This window comes from Colius striatus, chromosome 13 (genome assembly GCF_028858725.1).
Source record: "Colius striatus isolate bColStr4 chromosome 13, bColStr4.1.hap1, whole genome shotgun sequence".
NCBI lineage: Eukaryota > Metazoa > Chordata > Aves > Coliiformes > Coliidae > Colius > Colius striatus.
In genome coordinates, this window is record NC_084771.1 from 14,842,315 (window position 1) to 14,858,075 (window position 15,761).

At 48.6% G+C, this 15,761-nt stretch overlaps 1 protein-coding gene across 1 annotated transcript; it reads left to right on the top strand.

The window, feature by feature from the left end:
- Positions 1-489: 489 nt before the first annotated feature.
- Positions 490-14,609, top strand: F9 (coagulation factor IX). Its single transcript, XM_010210009.2, has 8 exons — positions 490-556; positions 3,506-3,669; positions 3,987-4,011; positions 5,847-5,960; positions 7,619-7,747; positions 9,789-10,027; positions 11,278-11,395; positions 14,062-14,609. Exons 1-8 carry the CDS (start codon positions 490-492, stop codon positions 14,607-14,609), a joined length of 1,404 nt encoding a protein of 467 aa, XP_010208311.1.
- The last annotated feature ends 1,152 nt before the right edge of the window (positions 14,610-15,761 follow it).

Consider the following 15,761-nt stretch of genomic DNA (forward strand, 5'->3'; position numbering starts at 1 on the left):
CTTCCCTGAGGGTGAGGGAGCCCTGGCACGGGCTGCCCAGGGAGGGTGTGGAGGCTGCTTCTTGAGAGGTTTTCCAACCCTCCTGGACACATTCCTGTGCCCCCTGCTTGAGGAGAATCTGCTTCAGCAGGGACTTGGGCTGGATGAGCTCTGCAGGTCCCTTCCAACCTCTACCATTCTTTGATTCTATGAAGCTGAATGAATTTATTCTTGTGCCATTCTCAACCCCTAAAAAACATGGCAGTAATATCCTACAGGGCAGAAGATGAGTCCAAGGATTCCAACTACCTAGCAGGTTTCTTGCACATGGACCTGCCCCCTCCAATAACACCCATGCTGCCATTTCAAGCTTCTGCAATGGCACATCTGGGGACCTTAAATGAAAGGGTTACCCAGAGTAAATAAACAAGCACTTGCACTTTGGAACTATTGACCGAGCTCCACCACCTGAACAATTTGTTAGCAAGAGGTCTGGGCAGCAGGAAGAAGATGGCAAATATCCCCCTCATACTCTTCATTTGTCTTCTGGGAGTTTGTCTTGGTGCTGAAAGAGCAGGTGAGTTCACTTAAAACCTAGCAAGTCCTTCACTTTGGGTGTGGGGGGTGACTAGCAGGTGAAAGAAGTTTGTCACCTGTCAGTGGGACAGTTTTCTGCAGGTCTCACAAGAGACAAGAGCTCAGAGGGATTGCTGGGTTTCACAGCTCCTCTCTTTAAAGCTAAAGTTCTTTTCTCAAGGATGAAATAATAGTTTTTTATGCTGATTTTACACAGGATGTGTCACAGGGATTAATTTCAGGGACAGGATTTTTCTTCAATTTTTGCAGCTTTCAAGCTTTCAGAGCTCAATTCAGCCATTTTAGAATGCATGCACTCACACACAGCGGGGCAAAACGGGGACAGTGCTGCTGGGGAGTACAATCCACACCTCTGCATGTGCCATTGCTTCGTCCTGGAGTACAAACAAGCGCTCATATCCCCAACATAGTCATTGCCTTTGCCACTGCAAGAATTGTTTAACATCAAACCCAGCATGGAGTTAGTAAAGACTGTAAGCTGCAGCCAAAATTGTAGACAAGATAGAGAATTTGATGGATGTGGGCAATCACACATAGTAATGCAGGCTGTTGCTTGATTTATCTGTGGCAGCAACACTTCCAGCAGAGGCTGGTTGACATCCAGTGTGAGCATTCATTTGGTGCAAGGCTGGATTTTCTTCTTTCATTAACACATTTCAAGTAACAGGTTAAAAATAAACAAAGCCTCTTTCCAAAATGCTTGCTTAGCAATGGAAAGTGAGCAGAGCCTAAGTGAGCAGTACCTACTAGTACCACCCAGGAGTATCTCCTGGAAGATACTACACTCAGGTAGTAGGACAGGTCTTCCCCCAGGGTCCCTCACTCCCTCAGGTACTGGTTCACAAGTTGGTAAGTCATGCATGAGTATATTTTTGGTGTGAGGATGGTTTCCAGCCAAGGTGAGTCCCATGCCTGTGACCCCATGGGGCCTACAGCCTCAGATCAAATCAAGCGCTGCTTGTAAAGCAGTATATGGGATCAGTAAGCAACTGATAAAGCCTAGAGGGATCTGAGGGAGGCCAAGTTGCAATGATTAAAATGAGTTCTCTCCTGCAAATGGGTTCATTACAGCAGGTACCTGGCATATCTCACCAGGAAGAGGTGAAGGAATGGGTCTACAGCAGTTTCATGCAGGGTGGTGTGTGACTGTGACAAAGAGTCCTGAACAGGGTTACAGAACCAAAAAAGGCTCCATCATCCTCACCTGGGCCTTTTCTGCCCATCTTAGGGACAATCTGGAGGCTGCAGCCTATGTCATGGGGAAGGTCTCCTCCAGCAAGGCTGTGCACCCCCCCAGTGCCTCCAGGCTCCCAGGGAGAAGGAGTCTCCTTGGGATGTATGTTGCTGTCCCACAGAGAACTCACAGCCCTGCAGCCAGTGGGGGACCAGTCACACCACAGAGGCTGCAGTGTTGGAAATGAGCCTGGTTTCTTCAAGAGCCCAGAGCTTTACCCATCAATGTCTACTGCCAAACAGCCAGACTAAGTTTAGGATTTTAATATACTCCTTTTCATTTTTAACAAAATCCACACTAGCAGTAGAAGACAGAGTTGCAAGCTTGCTACACAACAATTTAAAGATCTGCAAAACAATTAGTTCAGCCTCTTGCAGTTGTATCTTTAGGAAAAAGGGCTGGTTACACTGTCCACAGCAAGAGCAACCCACCTGGGGCTCACGAGAACTCAACAAAAGTCATCCTCTGCGAGTTTGGAAAGGTTAAGATCTGCTTGGGATCTGGAGCAGACATTAGCCATGAGAAGGAAAGAGCAGTTGCTGCTCGCCTCTCACTCTCCCCTTGGCTTGCCTAGCTGAGCTCATTCTTTTCTTGACCCTCAGAGGGACCCACAAGTGTCTGAATCCCTTCCAGCACAGAACTCCAGACAAGGACTGTGTCCAGGGTGGCCTTTGGCAGCTCGAAGATCTGCTCTACTGTGCCATCTGGTGACAAAAAAGGGACACAGCTGCGAGCGTTAAAGGAGGGTAGAGAGAGAGAGTCTGGAGGGGCAAAGCTGGAAGCTCCTTTGGGTGAAGAATGTCTTTCTTAGAGCAGTGGGATAGGGGAAGAGTGGGGCAAGGTAGGGGTCTCCAGGGAATGGGAAAGGAGCAAACCCTGTGGGCAGCTGCTACCACTGACCCTGCCATGAGATGCATGGCCCTGCCAGGAGAGCATTGATGGCAACACATCCTTGTGCCCCTCACCAGGCAGCCCCTGTGGCTGGTGGCCTCCATGGACATCCCACCTGGACTGGGAGTCTCTGCAGATTCAGCAGCACCCTGGTGATTGTTTCTGCCCAGGAGCTTGGCCAGCAAGTTGAAAGTGGATACACACTGCCTTGTTGACATGGTCTGGCCCAGGCTGTGAGGATGGCTCATGTCATCTGCCAGCAGCCAATGGTGGTATCCACACACACAGGCAAGGGTGAGAAGCAAGTAGCCTGTGGCTTCTCTTCTGCTTGCAGAGGCAAATGGCCTTTCACAGACAAAATATGCAGAGACAGTTAAAGCAGAACAATTTCTATGTCCAAACAAGGCCTCACCAAGCAGCAGCATGAAAAAGCCTATTGTTTTCCCCTCTCAAATAGCTGATTTCAGTCTGTGCATCTGTGATGGGAGATACACCATCTGTTTTAGTAGATATTTTAGGCATCAAACTTTAGTACTCCTAATCACCCTCTCGCCATCAGTCAAGTCTGTCTGCTGAGTACTTTAACTTTTGGTCCTCCCCATTTGGTCCTCTGGATTGCACTTCAGTTAGACACCAAAGAAACCTCAAGTAGATGATAACAATCCTAACACATCCCCAGCTGTGGGCCAATGGATGCATGAAAAGGGCTTGTTTTCTGGAGAGCAGAGCCCTGACAGCCTCCCCCAACTGCAACCTCTGATGGTGTCTGCTACTCTCTAGCCCCTGTTTCTTTCCAAATTGCAGTCTTCCTTGACAGCAAAGAGGCAAACTCAGTGCTGCAGAGGCAAAAGCGAGCCAATTCAAACAGACTGGAAGAGGTTATTCCTGGGAACCTCGAGAGAGAATGCATAGAAGAAAAATGCAGCTTTGAAGAAGCCCGAGAAGTGTTTGAAAACACAGAGAAAACAGTGAGTATTGCTGCTGCAAAATGGCAACACCTTTTTCCCCTCAGCCTGTTCCTCTATGAGCCTTTCAGGTGAGGAGGCACAGAGGGGGAAGGGGAAAATGGGAAAGGGCCAAGTGGAGCATCCATCATCTCCTTTGTGAGCCATCAGTTGGGCTAGGGAACTGCTCTAAAGGTTAGTTGGTCATCACTGGGATTACGGAGGAGGCCGTTTCCCTGCAAGTGTTTTGCTTTAGCTTTGTAGTCATCCCTTCACTGCTTCAGTCAGGCAGTGCTCAGAAATTAGAAACCAAAGGAAACTTTTTTTTTTCCCCTTTGCAGATGGAGTTTTGGAAAACATACATTGGTAAGAGCTGCTTTCTTATTGTTCAAATGCATCATGTTCATTTCTCAGTGCATAAGTTATCGAAACAAAGGTATTCCGGTATTCAGAAACTGTGTCATGACAGAGCTAGGCAGAGCCCTGCACCCTAAACCCTGCAGCCTCCCAGCCCAGGCCTGTCCTGCTCAGGTACAAACTGCAAGATTACAAAAAAAAAAAAGGAATAATTGCTGAACATTTTCATTGTTCAAGTAGGTTTGTTTGAACAAACTTCAAAAAACTCAGAGAACAAAACCAGTTGACATGGGCCACTGGATCCGTGGAGCTCAGCACACACGTTGGGCTTTTAGTTTCAGTCATGGTACAGAGTAAAACACAACAGCAATAATTACCACCCCTTCAGCAAACAGCAAGTGCTCTGCTCTCAAGCAGAGATCTCCAGATAAGGCACAGCCTCGTACAAGCACAGCGTGAATCCCTAGAAATGCCAGATTAAAGTGGAGCCTCAACATGATCACAGCAGACAGCTGTTTGCAATTCACACCAGTGGTCCCAAAACCTTACTTCTCCACCATTTTCTTACCACCATCTATTTTTTTCACTTTTCCCAGTCCCTTACCAAAAACATTTCTATGCCCACTAGAACATCTGAAACTAATTTTAAGGACATTTCAATAAATGAACTGCTTTGTAGATTGGCAAAGCGCCCAGAACATCTCACTAAAAAACATTAAATGATTCAGATTATGCAGTCCAGACTATAAAATAATAAAAAAGAGTTACATTTGCATTGTAGGATTGTCCTCTGAAAAAGCAACCAATGAAACTCAACATTGCATTGTAGTAATATAACCACTGTCACCAATTAGCTCTTCAAAAAATACTAAATGCCATCTATTCCTCGATCACTCAAAGTGCTTGGTTTGCTGCTCAGTTTACAGCCCAGGGGAGCTCACCCCTTGTGAAGCACCCAAGTGGTACCAGGCCCTGATTGCCCCCACCAGGCAGCAACAACAGCCACGATCCACATCCTATGTGCCAATCCCAATACCCTGCCTCAGACAAGACAAAACCACGCTGTCCTCATTTGCAACCTGCCTTTTGCATTCCAGCTCAGTCCTAAAAGCAAAATTTACAGCCACACTTTACTGGCAGGACACAAATGCATCAAGACGTTCCCCTTCCTCCTTCTCCTTGCATTACCATTTCAAAGCACGCTTCCCTGTAGTTTAACATCACCAACTTACTCCTCCAAAGCGTTCGAGCAGTAATTTTGCAATACTGGGTATTTTTATTAAAGTCTCAGCTTCTCAGCTGTAGGCAGCAGAAAACAAAAGCTCCAGCAAGTAAAGAAACATCTAGACCAGTTAATAGTAGCACAAAACATAGAACAAAAGAGCAATGACCTAGGCTCTCTATCCTAATACACAGAGAGGTCTCCAAACCCAAGGCCAGACCTTCAGAGAACAAAGATAGTACTGTTAAAACAACTCAGATTGGGAAATTCTAACCACTCTCAAGGAAGCAAACCTTCAATCTTGTCTGCCTAACTTAGACAAGAGGTCCTGTCGAGATGTTGAATGAGGGAGACTGGAGAGGAATTCTGCTGAAAGTAGCTGAATTAACCCCCACAGGACAGGGTACATAGTTAGGAATCTGGGTAAAGCACTGCTGCTGCTGTTACCTCAGCACTGACATTGTCTGTTGTGTAGCTGGGTGCCCAGATCTGACTTATCTTCCATTACAAAGCAGGGAGCTGTGCAGCCTCTCGCTCATCTTTTACTGGAGGCTTGCAGTGCTTGCTCAGCACCAGCCATGGTGGATGCTCATGGTTTTAATTCTCCTGTCATCTCTCTCAGATGGAAATCAGTGTGACCCCAATCCATGCAAAAACGGAGCCATTTGCAAGGACGCAGTAAGTTCTTACGTGTGCTGGTGCCCTGCTGGGTATGAAGGCAAGAACTGTGAGATAGGTATGTACTGGGGGCTCATCCTGGCTTTGTTCTGCTCTACTTGCAATCCCATTGGCTCAATGTGGGTGTAGGGCTTCATCTAGAGGGCTGTTTCAGACAGGTTTTGCCTTGCTGTAAGGCCAAGCATGAATGAACAGATTCAGCCTGTTGGCAGGGGGATGACAGGGGCACGTGCTTGGGGATACAGGAGAGGATGTCGCCATCCTTGGTGGAGCCCCAGCTCCATCTCCACTGAGCACTGAGATGCCAGCTCTCACGCAGGGCTCAGCAGAGACTCAGGCCCAAGGGCTTTTGTTCAGCACACTGCAATTGCCAGTGCAAATGTTGACACAGAGACCTTCCTTTATCTCCCCAGTACAAGCCTTTCCAGAGCTGCTCATCAGTCAGGGACAATGTGCTCACCTGCTGAAAGCAACGATTTCCACTCACCCTGATGGGTCCCCCCATCCTCCATTTCTTACACCAGGCTGGGCAGCAGGTGCTGAGCAGGGCAGGATTACTGCAACCTCCTCTCCATAGCACTCTGCTAAATTCATAATTATAACTATCACCAGCAACCTTGATTCTGAAGGCAAACAAAAGGCAAATATTTTCCTGATGGGCTGGGGAGTTTATGAAAACCAAACAGCTGATAATTTAAGCAAGAGGGATATTCAGCTCTTATTTTTATAATATAATCAGGGGCTGAGTGACTCGCATAATGTGCTAGACTCACTGCACTAATAAAAGATTCCCTTTCTAGTTGTGCTTCTGCTCTGGCAAGAGAGGAGTGTACGTTAAAAAGAGCATTTCAAAGCTGCATCAAATTTAAATAGTCTCACTGCAGATTTCTCATGGAAGTGAGACAGGAACAAAAATAGAGCTAGAAGTGAGGCGTGAAAAGGAGCTCTGTAAAAATAGTAAATGATGGTATTAAAATGGCTACAGGAAGGGAGGTGTCCTTGAGGAAGTAGGAGTGGAGTTAATCTGCTGTGAAGTTATTTGAAGACTCACTGAGAATTAAAAGGATGTCTGCAGAGTCATCATTTCCCACCTTCAAGAGATGGTGTTCCCAGTGTAAGCTGGGGTGGGAGAAGACACACACGAGGCACAGGAATCTCACCAGGCCTCAGGATGGGACCCATTTCATCGAACATCCTACCAAAATGGGTCTTCTGAGTCGGGCTGTGATGGTTTACTGGTACATCCAGAAGAACACAGGATTTTGCTTGAGGTTTAAAATGTGGAGCCTAATGTTAAACCCGGGAAAAAGCCCTTCTTGGGCTCAGGGTTGGCTCCCGTTGCCATAAGCACGGGGGGTGGGGAGGAAAGCAGCATGACAGTGGAGAAATCACATGGCTTGTAACCAAATATTTGCAGGAGTCCTTTACAGCCAGCCTGCCAAATTTCAGAGAGCACACAGTTGTTTGAGGCAGGAGGCTGTGCCAGGGCTCGATGGGACTTCTCATATGGCTGCTCCTCAATCTGCCTTCTCAAGGAGGTGCCCACTGCCCCTTTGCCATGAGCAGGGACATGATTTGGAAGGAGGACACTCTCCTGGTAGACAAGCATCCATTTTGCATAGTCTGGAACAACCAGTGGCTGTTACAGGCTGAGGTCCCAACAAATCTCCAACCAGTTCAATGGAGTTTTCATAGTTTCATTTTCTTTTCTTTCAGACTTCACTTGTGCCATTAAAAACGGAGGCTGCAAGCATTTCTGCAGGCACGACCCACCACGGAAAGTTGTGTGTTCCTGCGCCACTGGCTACAGACTTCATGAAGATGGAAAGTCTTGTGAACCTACAGGTTAACTTTTAAAGTGTTTTTAAGAGATGTTGGTGAAAGTTTCCAAGGTCTTGTCCTGGATTTAGATACACGAATCTCATAGAAATGCAATATCCTGTTGGAAACTAGCTTTGTTTTCCCACTCAGAAAATGTAAAGATCCTGACCCTGCACTTCTCCAATGGCAGATGTGGGGTTAGGCTTTTCTACACCCTTTTTTTTAGCCTAGGTGGATGGTGAAGGAGGGTGGTTGTCTGGGGATGTGTTCATAAGACAAACGCTCATTTCAGGTGGCTGCTCACATAAACATCTCTCCTGATTGCAGCCATCTTATATTTGTAGATATGAATCAATAGTTTTCTGGAGACAGAAATGAGATGCTGAGCTACATTAGCATAGACTCTGCTGTCCAGACAGCCAGAGCTCACTCCCATGTTCTTCCAAAAGAAGCTGCTATTTGGTTACAGATCCAACGTCAAGGGCTTCTTCAGAACAAAAGATAACCTTTCTTTACCATAAATCCTCCTAATGATCCTTTTCATGGCTAGCCATCACACAGTGTCTTACAATTACCAGAGCTGGATGGAAAGTGAAGCTTTGTGGGGGTGCTGCCCTCCCATCAGTGTGTATCTGTACACAAAGACCCTTGGCAGGAGTGAAACTCTGTGATTTAACTGTGGTGTTGAGTGGGGTGGAGGGGAAACACATTGCTTAATGTGGCAACTTCATAAAGAGCTAAAGAATAGCTGGTTCTTGTACATTCCCCAGCTTTACCCCACTCCTATGCTGTTACAGACATGTGCAATGCCAACCCACTTCAACATCCAAGTTAATTGGGCATGAACATTTGAGAAGCAGAGGAAACAGGACAGAGTCACCTAAGGTCAATTTAACATTTGATGCTACCATATTTCTAACACCTTAGAGTAACAGATTTGCACACCTAAGCTAGCATGCAGGTACCTGAACAGGTGAGTTAGTTTCTGAAGGTCTGAGACATACATCCAGGAACACTTTGAGCTCCTGAAAGCACTCACTTCAAGCAATCAGTGTAGGAAGCATCTTAAGCTGAGATTCCTTCCATTAATGAAGTTCATTAGGAGCTCAGGAGTGTGTTGCCCAACATGCTGTATCACTTTCACTGGACCAGAAAGTTTTACTGTTATCAATAAGATCATATTTCAGGTTGTGTAATTGCCCTTCCTGTAAAAGCTTAGCTTTTGTTGGCTGCAAAACCTTTATTTCCTAGCCTAACCTTACGGGTGGCACTTCCCATCACTCAGCACTTATTTAAGTGCCATTCCCAAAGAGAAGTGTTTTAAAAAAAATAAGAAACTTTAGTAGGCCACACTTACATCTGATTTTACACTAATGTTTGTTTGCACAGTGCTGTCAAAAGCTTTTCAGAAGAAAGACAATGCCTGATGCTATTTAATGTTTTGACTGCCACTATCAGCAGGAATTCGACACACACTGTGTAGGAGAGAAATGGGAAGAGCTCATCTGAAATGAGCCTACAGATGAGGTCTTCATTAACAGAGCAAGTCTACAGCTCATGAAATAGTTTATTAATGTTTTCCTCACCTTGGTGCCAAGCAGGATTACCTGTACAATTGGTAGATACTATTTCCTGCCCTCTCCCAGCTGGGCTTTTATTGTGCTGGAGTTATTTGCTGTTGAAATGTCAGCCAAGTGCCCAGCTGCCTCTGCAATAAGCCTCCCAAGTATGCACCTCAGCATCTCCCCAAACAGAGGCACAGCTGCACGTCCCATCAGGCACGTGCCCTCTCTCACAAGCTTTCTTCTTTTTAAAAGCTGTTCAAATGTTATTCCTAAAGCCCATAAAAAAAACATGCTTTTGTTACTCTTACATATTACCTGCACTGCGGCTCAAATGTTTGCATGGAGAAGGCCCCGTTGCCTCACAGCCCTGCATCTCCCATGTCAGTCCCAAAACAAGGTGCTGAGATGAGGCAGCATTTGCCTCCTCACCTGCTACTTCCATCGCTGTAACTCTGAGTGTGATGCATGGCCCATCCTAACCATGAGCATTTCCCTCCCAGTGCCATATCCTTGCGGGAGGATCACAGCTCCTGAAGCAAAGACCAAGCTCACCCGAGCTATAAACACCTTTGACCACTGGAACATCACCAATGATGACCAGGATGATGCTCACGAGGAGACACTTGACAACATCACGGAAACCAGCACTGCTGCCACCACGAAAATCACACCCGTAATTAAGACAGAAACCCGGATCGTCGGAGGGTCAGACAGCACGAGAGGAGAGGTGCCCTGGCAGGTACTGGCTACTCCTGCAGCTCTCCCCTAACCACAGTCATCACTCTGCCTGTTCATTTTTCTTTCTAAGGCAGGATCATCTTATTTATACAAGTTTTGTTGAATGGCATAAAACTGTACAGAAAGAAGCTGTGTCCCTGCTAGACTTGAGAGCTGCTGCTAAGAGACACACTTTCACAGAATCACAGAATGATGGGGGTTGGAAGGGAGCTCTAGAGACCAACCAGCCCAAGCAAGTTGCCCTCAATCAGGGAGCACAGGAACATGCCCAGGTGGGTTTGGAAACCTCCAGAGAAGGAGAATCCACACCCTCCCTGGGCAGCCTGTGCCAGGGCTCCCTCACCTCAGCACCAAAGAAGTTTCTCTTTATGTTTTAGTGGAACTTCTTGTGTTCCAGCTTGTGCCCAATTACCCCTTGTCCTGTCACTGGCAACCACAGAAAAAAGATTGGCCCCATCCTCTCAACAGTCACATTTTAGGTACTTATAAGCACTGATAAAGTCTCCCCTCAGCTTTCTCTTCTCCAGGCTGAACAGTCCCAGGTCCTGCAGCCTTTCCTTGTAAGGAAAATGCTCCAGTCCCCTGATCATCTTGGTGGCCCTGTGCCAGGCGCTCTCCAGAAGTTCCCTGTCCTTCTTGAGCTGGGGAGCCCAGAACTGAACACAGTACTGCAAATGATGCCTCACCAGGGCAGAGTAGATGTCAAAGAGAAACTCTCACAACCTACTGACTCCACTTTTATTGATGCCCTCCAAGATGCCATCAGCCTTCTTAGCCACGAGGGCACATTGCTGGCTCCTGTTTAGTTTGTTATTAATCAGAATTCCCATGTCCCTCTTCACAGAGCTGCTCTCCAGCAGGTCACCCCCAACCTGCACTGGTACAAGGGGTTGCAATTAACTGGTTAAGATCTAGTCACTGGCAAAACACTTTTAGCAGGTATATGTGAAAGTGTTTGTATTTTGGATGCTCCAAGTCCTATGCTGACTCAGGTTTTGTTTGGGGCTGTCTGCCCCTACATCTAGTGTCAAAGTGAGAAGTGCCACAGGGCACTAACATGTGTGTGGGGCAGTGCTGGGCAGCCCCTGAGACAGAGCTGGGGATGGAGGGGCAAGGACTCCCCAAGGAGCAACATCTCTGGCAGTTTTGGCTCTGTAGGACCCAAACACAGCCTTCCCTATGGCCATAACTGCCCACATCCTGCCCTGGTTTACACAAACCCATGGGTGTGATTTCCCTCTGCTCCCACAGGTTCACCTGGTGAACAGTCACGGCGTGGGCTTCTGCGGCGCATCCATCATCAACGAGAGATGGGTTGTGACAGCAGCACACTGCCTGCAGCCAGGGGACAACGTCACTGCCGTGGCAGGTGAGCACCTCAGGGCAGGGGCCAGCATGGGCAAGGGGCCTGGGGCATTTGGCAGTCCAGTCTCTGCTCATACCCCCACTACTGGGGGGAGCAACCAGCAGGGCCTGGTCTTGGTACCAAAGCTACAGAGCTGCTGGGCCACATTGCAAACACAGCTCAACCTGACCACAGCATCTCACCTAAACCAGAGAGGACTCCAGGCTGCTCAAAAGCCTAGTGGAGTAAAGTGACGATGCTGCTTCATGGGCTGATGTCATGGATTTTTATCCCTCTTGTCCATGTAGGACCTCACTGGGGATTTCTGCTTTTCTGGGGAGGATGACAATAAGTTCTCACACAACTCTCAGAGAAGGGGTTTGTATGGCTAGTGCAAGAAGGGCACCAGTAACCTGAGTAGCTCCTGGCAAAGACATGACTATTTTTTCTCCTAACTTCTTTAAAAGTAAATAGAATTTATGAATTTAAGTAGAGAAACTGTATGTCATGTGGGAAAGCATGCTTTTCGTTTCTGGGGAGTCAGGTAGAGGCAGGACAGCCAGACTGCACTGCAAATGATGATGTGACTTTACAAAACAAATGTAACTCTGCTTGAAAAATGGTGTTTCCCCTTGACTTTTGCACTCAGCTGCTCCAGAACAGCTGCCAGGCAGCCTGCTGATAACACAACACAAGGTGCCACCACAGCTGTGGCACAGCCAGCTTCCCCAAATTATTTGTTTCTACCCACATATCTGGTACAGTAGAGTTACACCAATAGGTACAGGAAGGGAACACTGACGTGGTTAATAATCATTACAAGCAGCACTGAGAGGAGACAGGAAAGAATCATGCTGTTTATCTAATCTATTAGTGACCAAAATGTCATTCTACCTGAAGCACTGAGTTTATATCTACAGAACCAAGTTCATTGAGAGGGCTCCAGGTGCATCTTCATCCTCCCTGTTAATGTAGCCCATCTCCTAGGTGTGCCTGGCCAGACCCTGGATTCATGTGCTGTGGGGCTGGGCAGGATGAGGCTCGCAGCTTACACACAATGTTTTGGCTGTCTGCTTGCAGGCAGTTTTGCTGGAAAGCCCAGCACAAAGAGCAGCTTTGCACCTGCCAACATGAAAAAGTATAAAATGCCCAGTGGAAAAAGAGTCCCTGTCCAGAAAAGCACGTTTCTACCTGGGCAGAGGTTGTGTGGTTGCTGCATCTGCATGCAGACTGCCTCTCCTTTCAGGATCTCTCCTGTGTCGTACCTCTCTTCCATTTCAGATACATTATCAGCCCAGTCCCCTCATGCTACCTTCACACCTCTGCACCACCACTGGGTTGCCAGGACAGGATTTCAGTCAGGCAGAAAGTCAAGAGAGCAAAACATGATTCTGCAGGGCTTTAAGGACTATTGAATTTGTGCCTGCACCATGCACACTACATGGGCAGCATCCAATTCCTTCACATCCACTCATGACAAATGTTCAGCTTTATATACAGCATCCTAGGAGGCCCAAAAATCTGTAACAGTGGGTTATGTGTCTCTACCTCTCCACTTTCACCCCCAAAGCATCTTTTTAGGTCCCTAGCAATAGTAAACATCCATAGCATAAGAGAAACCTTCAGAAAGTCTCCCTCACGTCTGTCTCGCATTTATACTGTGGCAACACGGCCAGCAAGGAAGCTGACATTCACACTTTGCTGCAAAAAAATACCCCCCTCACAGAGCACATCAGCAGCACCAGCCACCAAACCCGCCTTCCTCAGGCGCCGGCAGCACCGGGAGCACACAAAGCCGCCTCACCTCTCCGCCGGCTCCGCGCTGCTCCCCGCGGGCAGCCGCAGCAGGCTCAGGACACTGCCGGCGCCAGGAGTGCTGCAGATACTGTTCAGAGCAGCTTGTGAGCCCTGGAGATTCCAGTGAAGCAGGGAGAGCCGCCGCAGCAGGGGTTAAACACACGCTGCGACTCGTGGGCTGCGAGAAAGCAAGCGGGAAAAGTCATCCTGCTCTGCAGCCTTCGGCACAAGCAGGAGAGGGCTTTCGGCTGCAGACAGACCCAACACGAGCCCACACAACATTTTCCCTCCCCTCTACCTGTTACACAAGCCAGGAGGGGAGGTAACAGGCTGCCAGCACCTCAGCCACAGGAGCCTGAAGCTGGCGGCAGTGCCCTGCAATCACAGCCAGCTGAGCCTCATGCACTCAGAGGCACCTGTGAGGATGGGGTGGCATTTTATAGCCCCCTGCTCCTTGTTCTGCTGTGAGGTTTCAGAAACAGGAAGGTCAGGTGTTTTTTTGCAATAATTGATTTCTTTTAAGCACAGATTTTTAATTGCAGAGGCTTTCCCTGCCTCACCTCCCTCACCTGTCTGTGAGGGTGCTCAATCCCAAGAACAGTCACATTGCCACTGACCATGGCCAAAATATTTGGACCTTTGGCACTTGATCAGGTGGTGCATGTTACACTTGGGAGTCCAGGTACTGTTGGCTTTGGGGAATAAAGAGGTGCTGATGTGGAGGAATCTTCAACGCCCTTTGAGAAGGAGCAAACAGCCTGTTTTGAACTGGGCTAGGAGCAGCCTGAGGCAGCACTCATCCCTTTGTGACCACCCAGCTGGGGTGGCATTGCACTGGGAGGGCAAGGTCAGGGCATGGCAGCTGCTCCAGCCTAAGCCACTTGCCTCTGCAGGTGAATACAACACCAACCAGGATGACCACACAGAGCAGCGGCGCAAGGTGGTGAAGATCCTTCCCCACCCCACGTATGATGCCAATGTCAACAAGCACCACAACGACATTGCCCTCCTGGAGCTGGACTCGCCGCTCAGCTTCAACAGCTACGTCACCCCCATCTGCCTGGGCAACCGGGAGTTCACCAACACGCTGCTGAAGCACGGCATGGGCACGGTGAGCGGCTGGGGCAGCACCCTCTACCGCGGCCGCCCCGCCACCGTCCTCCAGATCCTCAAGGTGCCCTTTGTGGACCGGCCAACCTGCCTCAAGAGCACCTCCACCACCATCCTGCAGAACATGTTCTGTGCAGGCTTCCAGGATGGGGGCAGTGACACCTGCGGGGGGGACAGCGGAGGCCCCTACACCACTGAGATTGAGGGCACCTGGTTTCTCACAGGGATCACCAGCTGGGGTGAGGAGTGCGCCAAGCCAGGTAAATACGGCATCTACACCAAGGTCTCCAAGTACTTGAGGTGGATAAAGGACATCACGAGGCTCACCTAAGCCATGGTGCCAGAGGATGGACTGGGGTCATTGCAGACACACCGTAGCAATCTGTTTTTCAGAAATCATTGTATTTTAATAAACATTTCTAAATGAACTAATTTCTGCTCTTGGAAAGCAAAAGTTGAGACAACACAGTGGAAGTGCAGAAATATGGAAATAAAAAGCCCTTTTAATTACCTGTGACTGCATTCCTGAACACACTGGTGCTGCTGAGAGGGTGTAAGTTCCCAAATCCCAAATGCAGAGGCTGGTGTGGATGAGCTGGGGCTCACAAGTGCCCCAGGGCAGTGAGCCACCAGCATTGCTCACGACCACCACATAGCACTATGGCTTGGGGGAGCTCAGCAGGCACCAGGCACCGCGGGCAACCAGTATCGTCCCTGTGGCAGGAGCCTGTGAGAGAGGTGAACATGCACAGTGTTGCACCCACAGCACTTGTGGCCAGACGTTTTCATGAGCCAGGCTGAGATTGGCAGAAGGAAATGGTCATCTTGCTTTAGCATGGCACAAAATCAGCTGTAAAAATAACCTAGAATGTGCGTAGAGGTCATCTAAAGACAGTGGCAGGCTTTTTACTAACAATTTCTGCAAAGCCTTGTTAGGATTATAAAGAGAACTGCTTAGTGCTCATTACCTGTCCTGGTCCATGTACTGATGGTGTTAAATTAGAGACTGTGGCCATGAGTGCTGCTGGGAGTGATGGAGATGCAGCACTGCCCTCCCCAAAAGAGGCTGTGTGATGTCCCCTAACAAGGTGGGATAGCCCAGCATCTAGTCCGAGCAGGTGGGAGAATCCTCACAGGGAGGTGCCTGCCCAGTGCCTGGGGTGGCTGCTTGCACAGAGGCTCAGGAAATAGGAGGTGGCACCTCAGGGAAAGGCTGTGCTGGGCAGAGGTTCTGTGCCAAGCTGCCTAATAACCCCAGAGGAAGGGAGCCTTACTTCTGATCAGTGCTGCTCCTCTCGTGTCTCCTTCCATAGAGAACTCCAGGGGTGTAGAGGGAAGCAGCATGGCATTCAGGCACTGCACAGCGATGGCTTTACCATGGCACCTCTCTGTAGGCAGAACCCCACTGACAGACCTGTCCTCCCTCCTGCCTGCCGAGACATGCCCCAGAGACCACTTTTCCCCTCACTCCACCTGCAAAAGG

Bases quoted from the DNA above. Each gene is read 5' to 3' on its own strand.
- F9 (XM_010210009.2), top strand. From the start codon at position 490: ATGGCAAATATCCCCCTCATACTCTTCATTTGTCTTCTGGGAGTTTGT. The intron at 557-3,505 runs GTGAGTTCACTT...TCCAAATTGCAG, and splicing joins TCTTGGTGCTGAAAGAGCAG to TCTTCCTTGACAGCAAAGAG. The intron at 4,012-5,846 runs GTAAGAGCTGCT...CATCTCTCTCAG, and splicing joins GTTTTGGAAAACATACATTG to ATGGAAATCAGTGTGACCCC.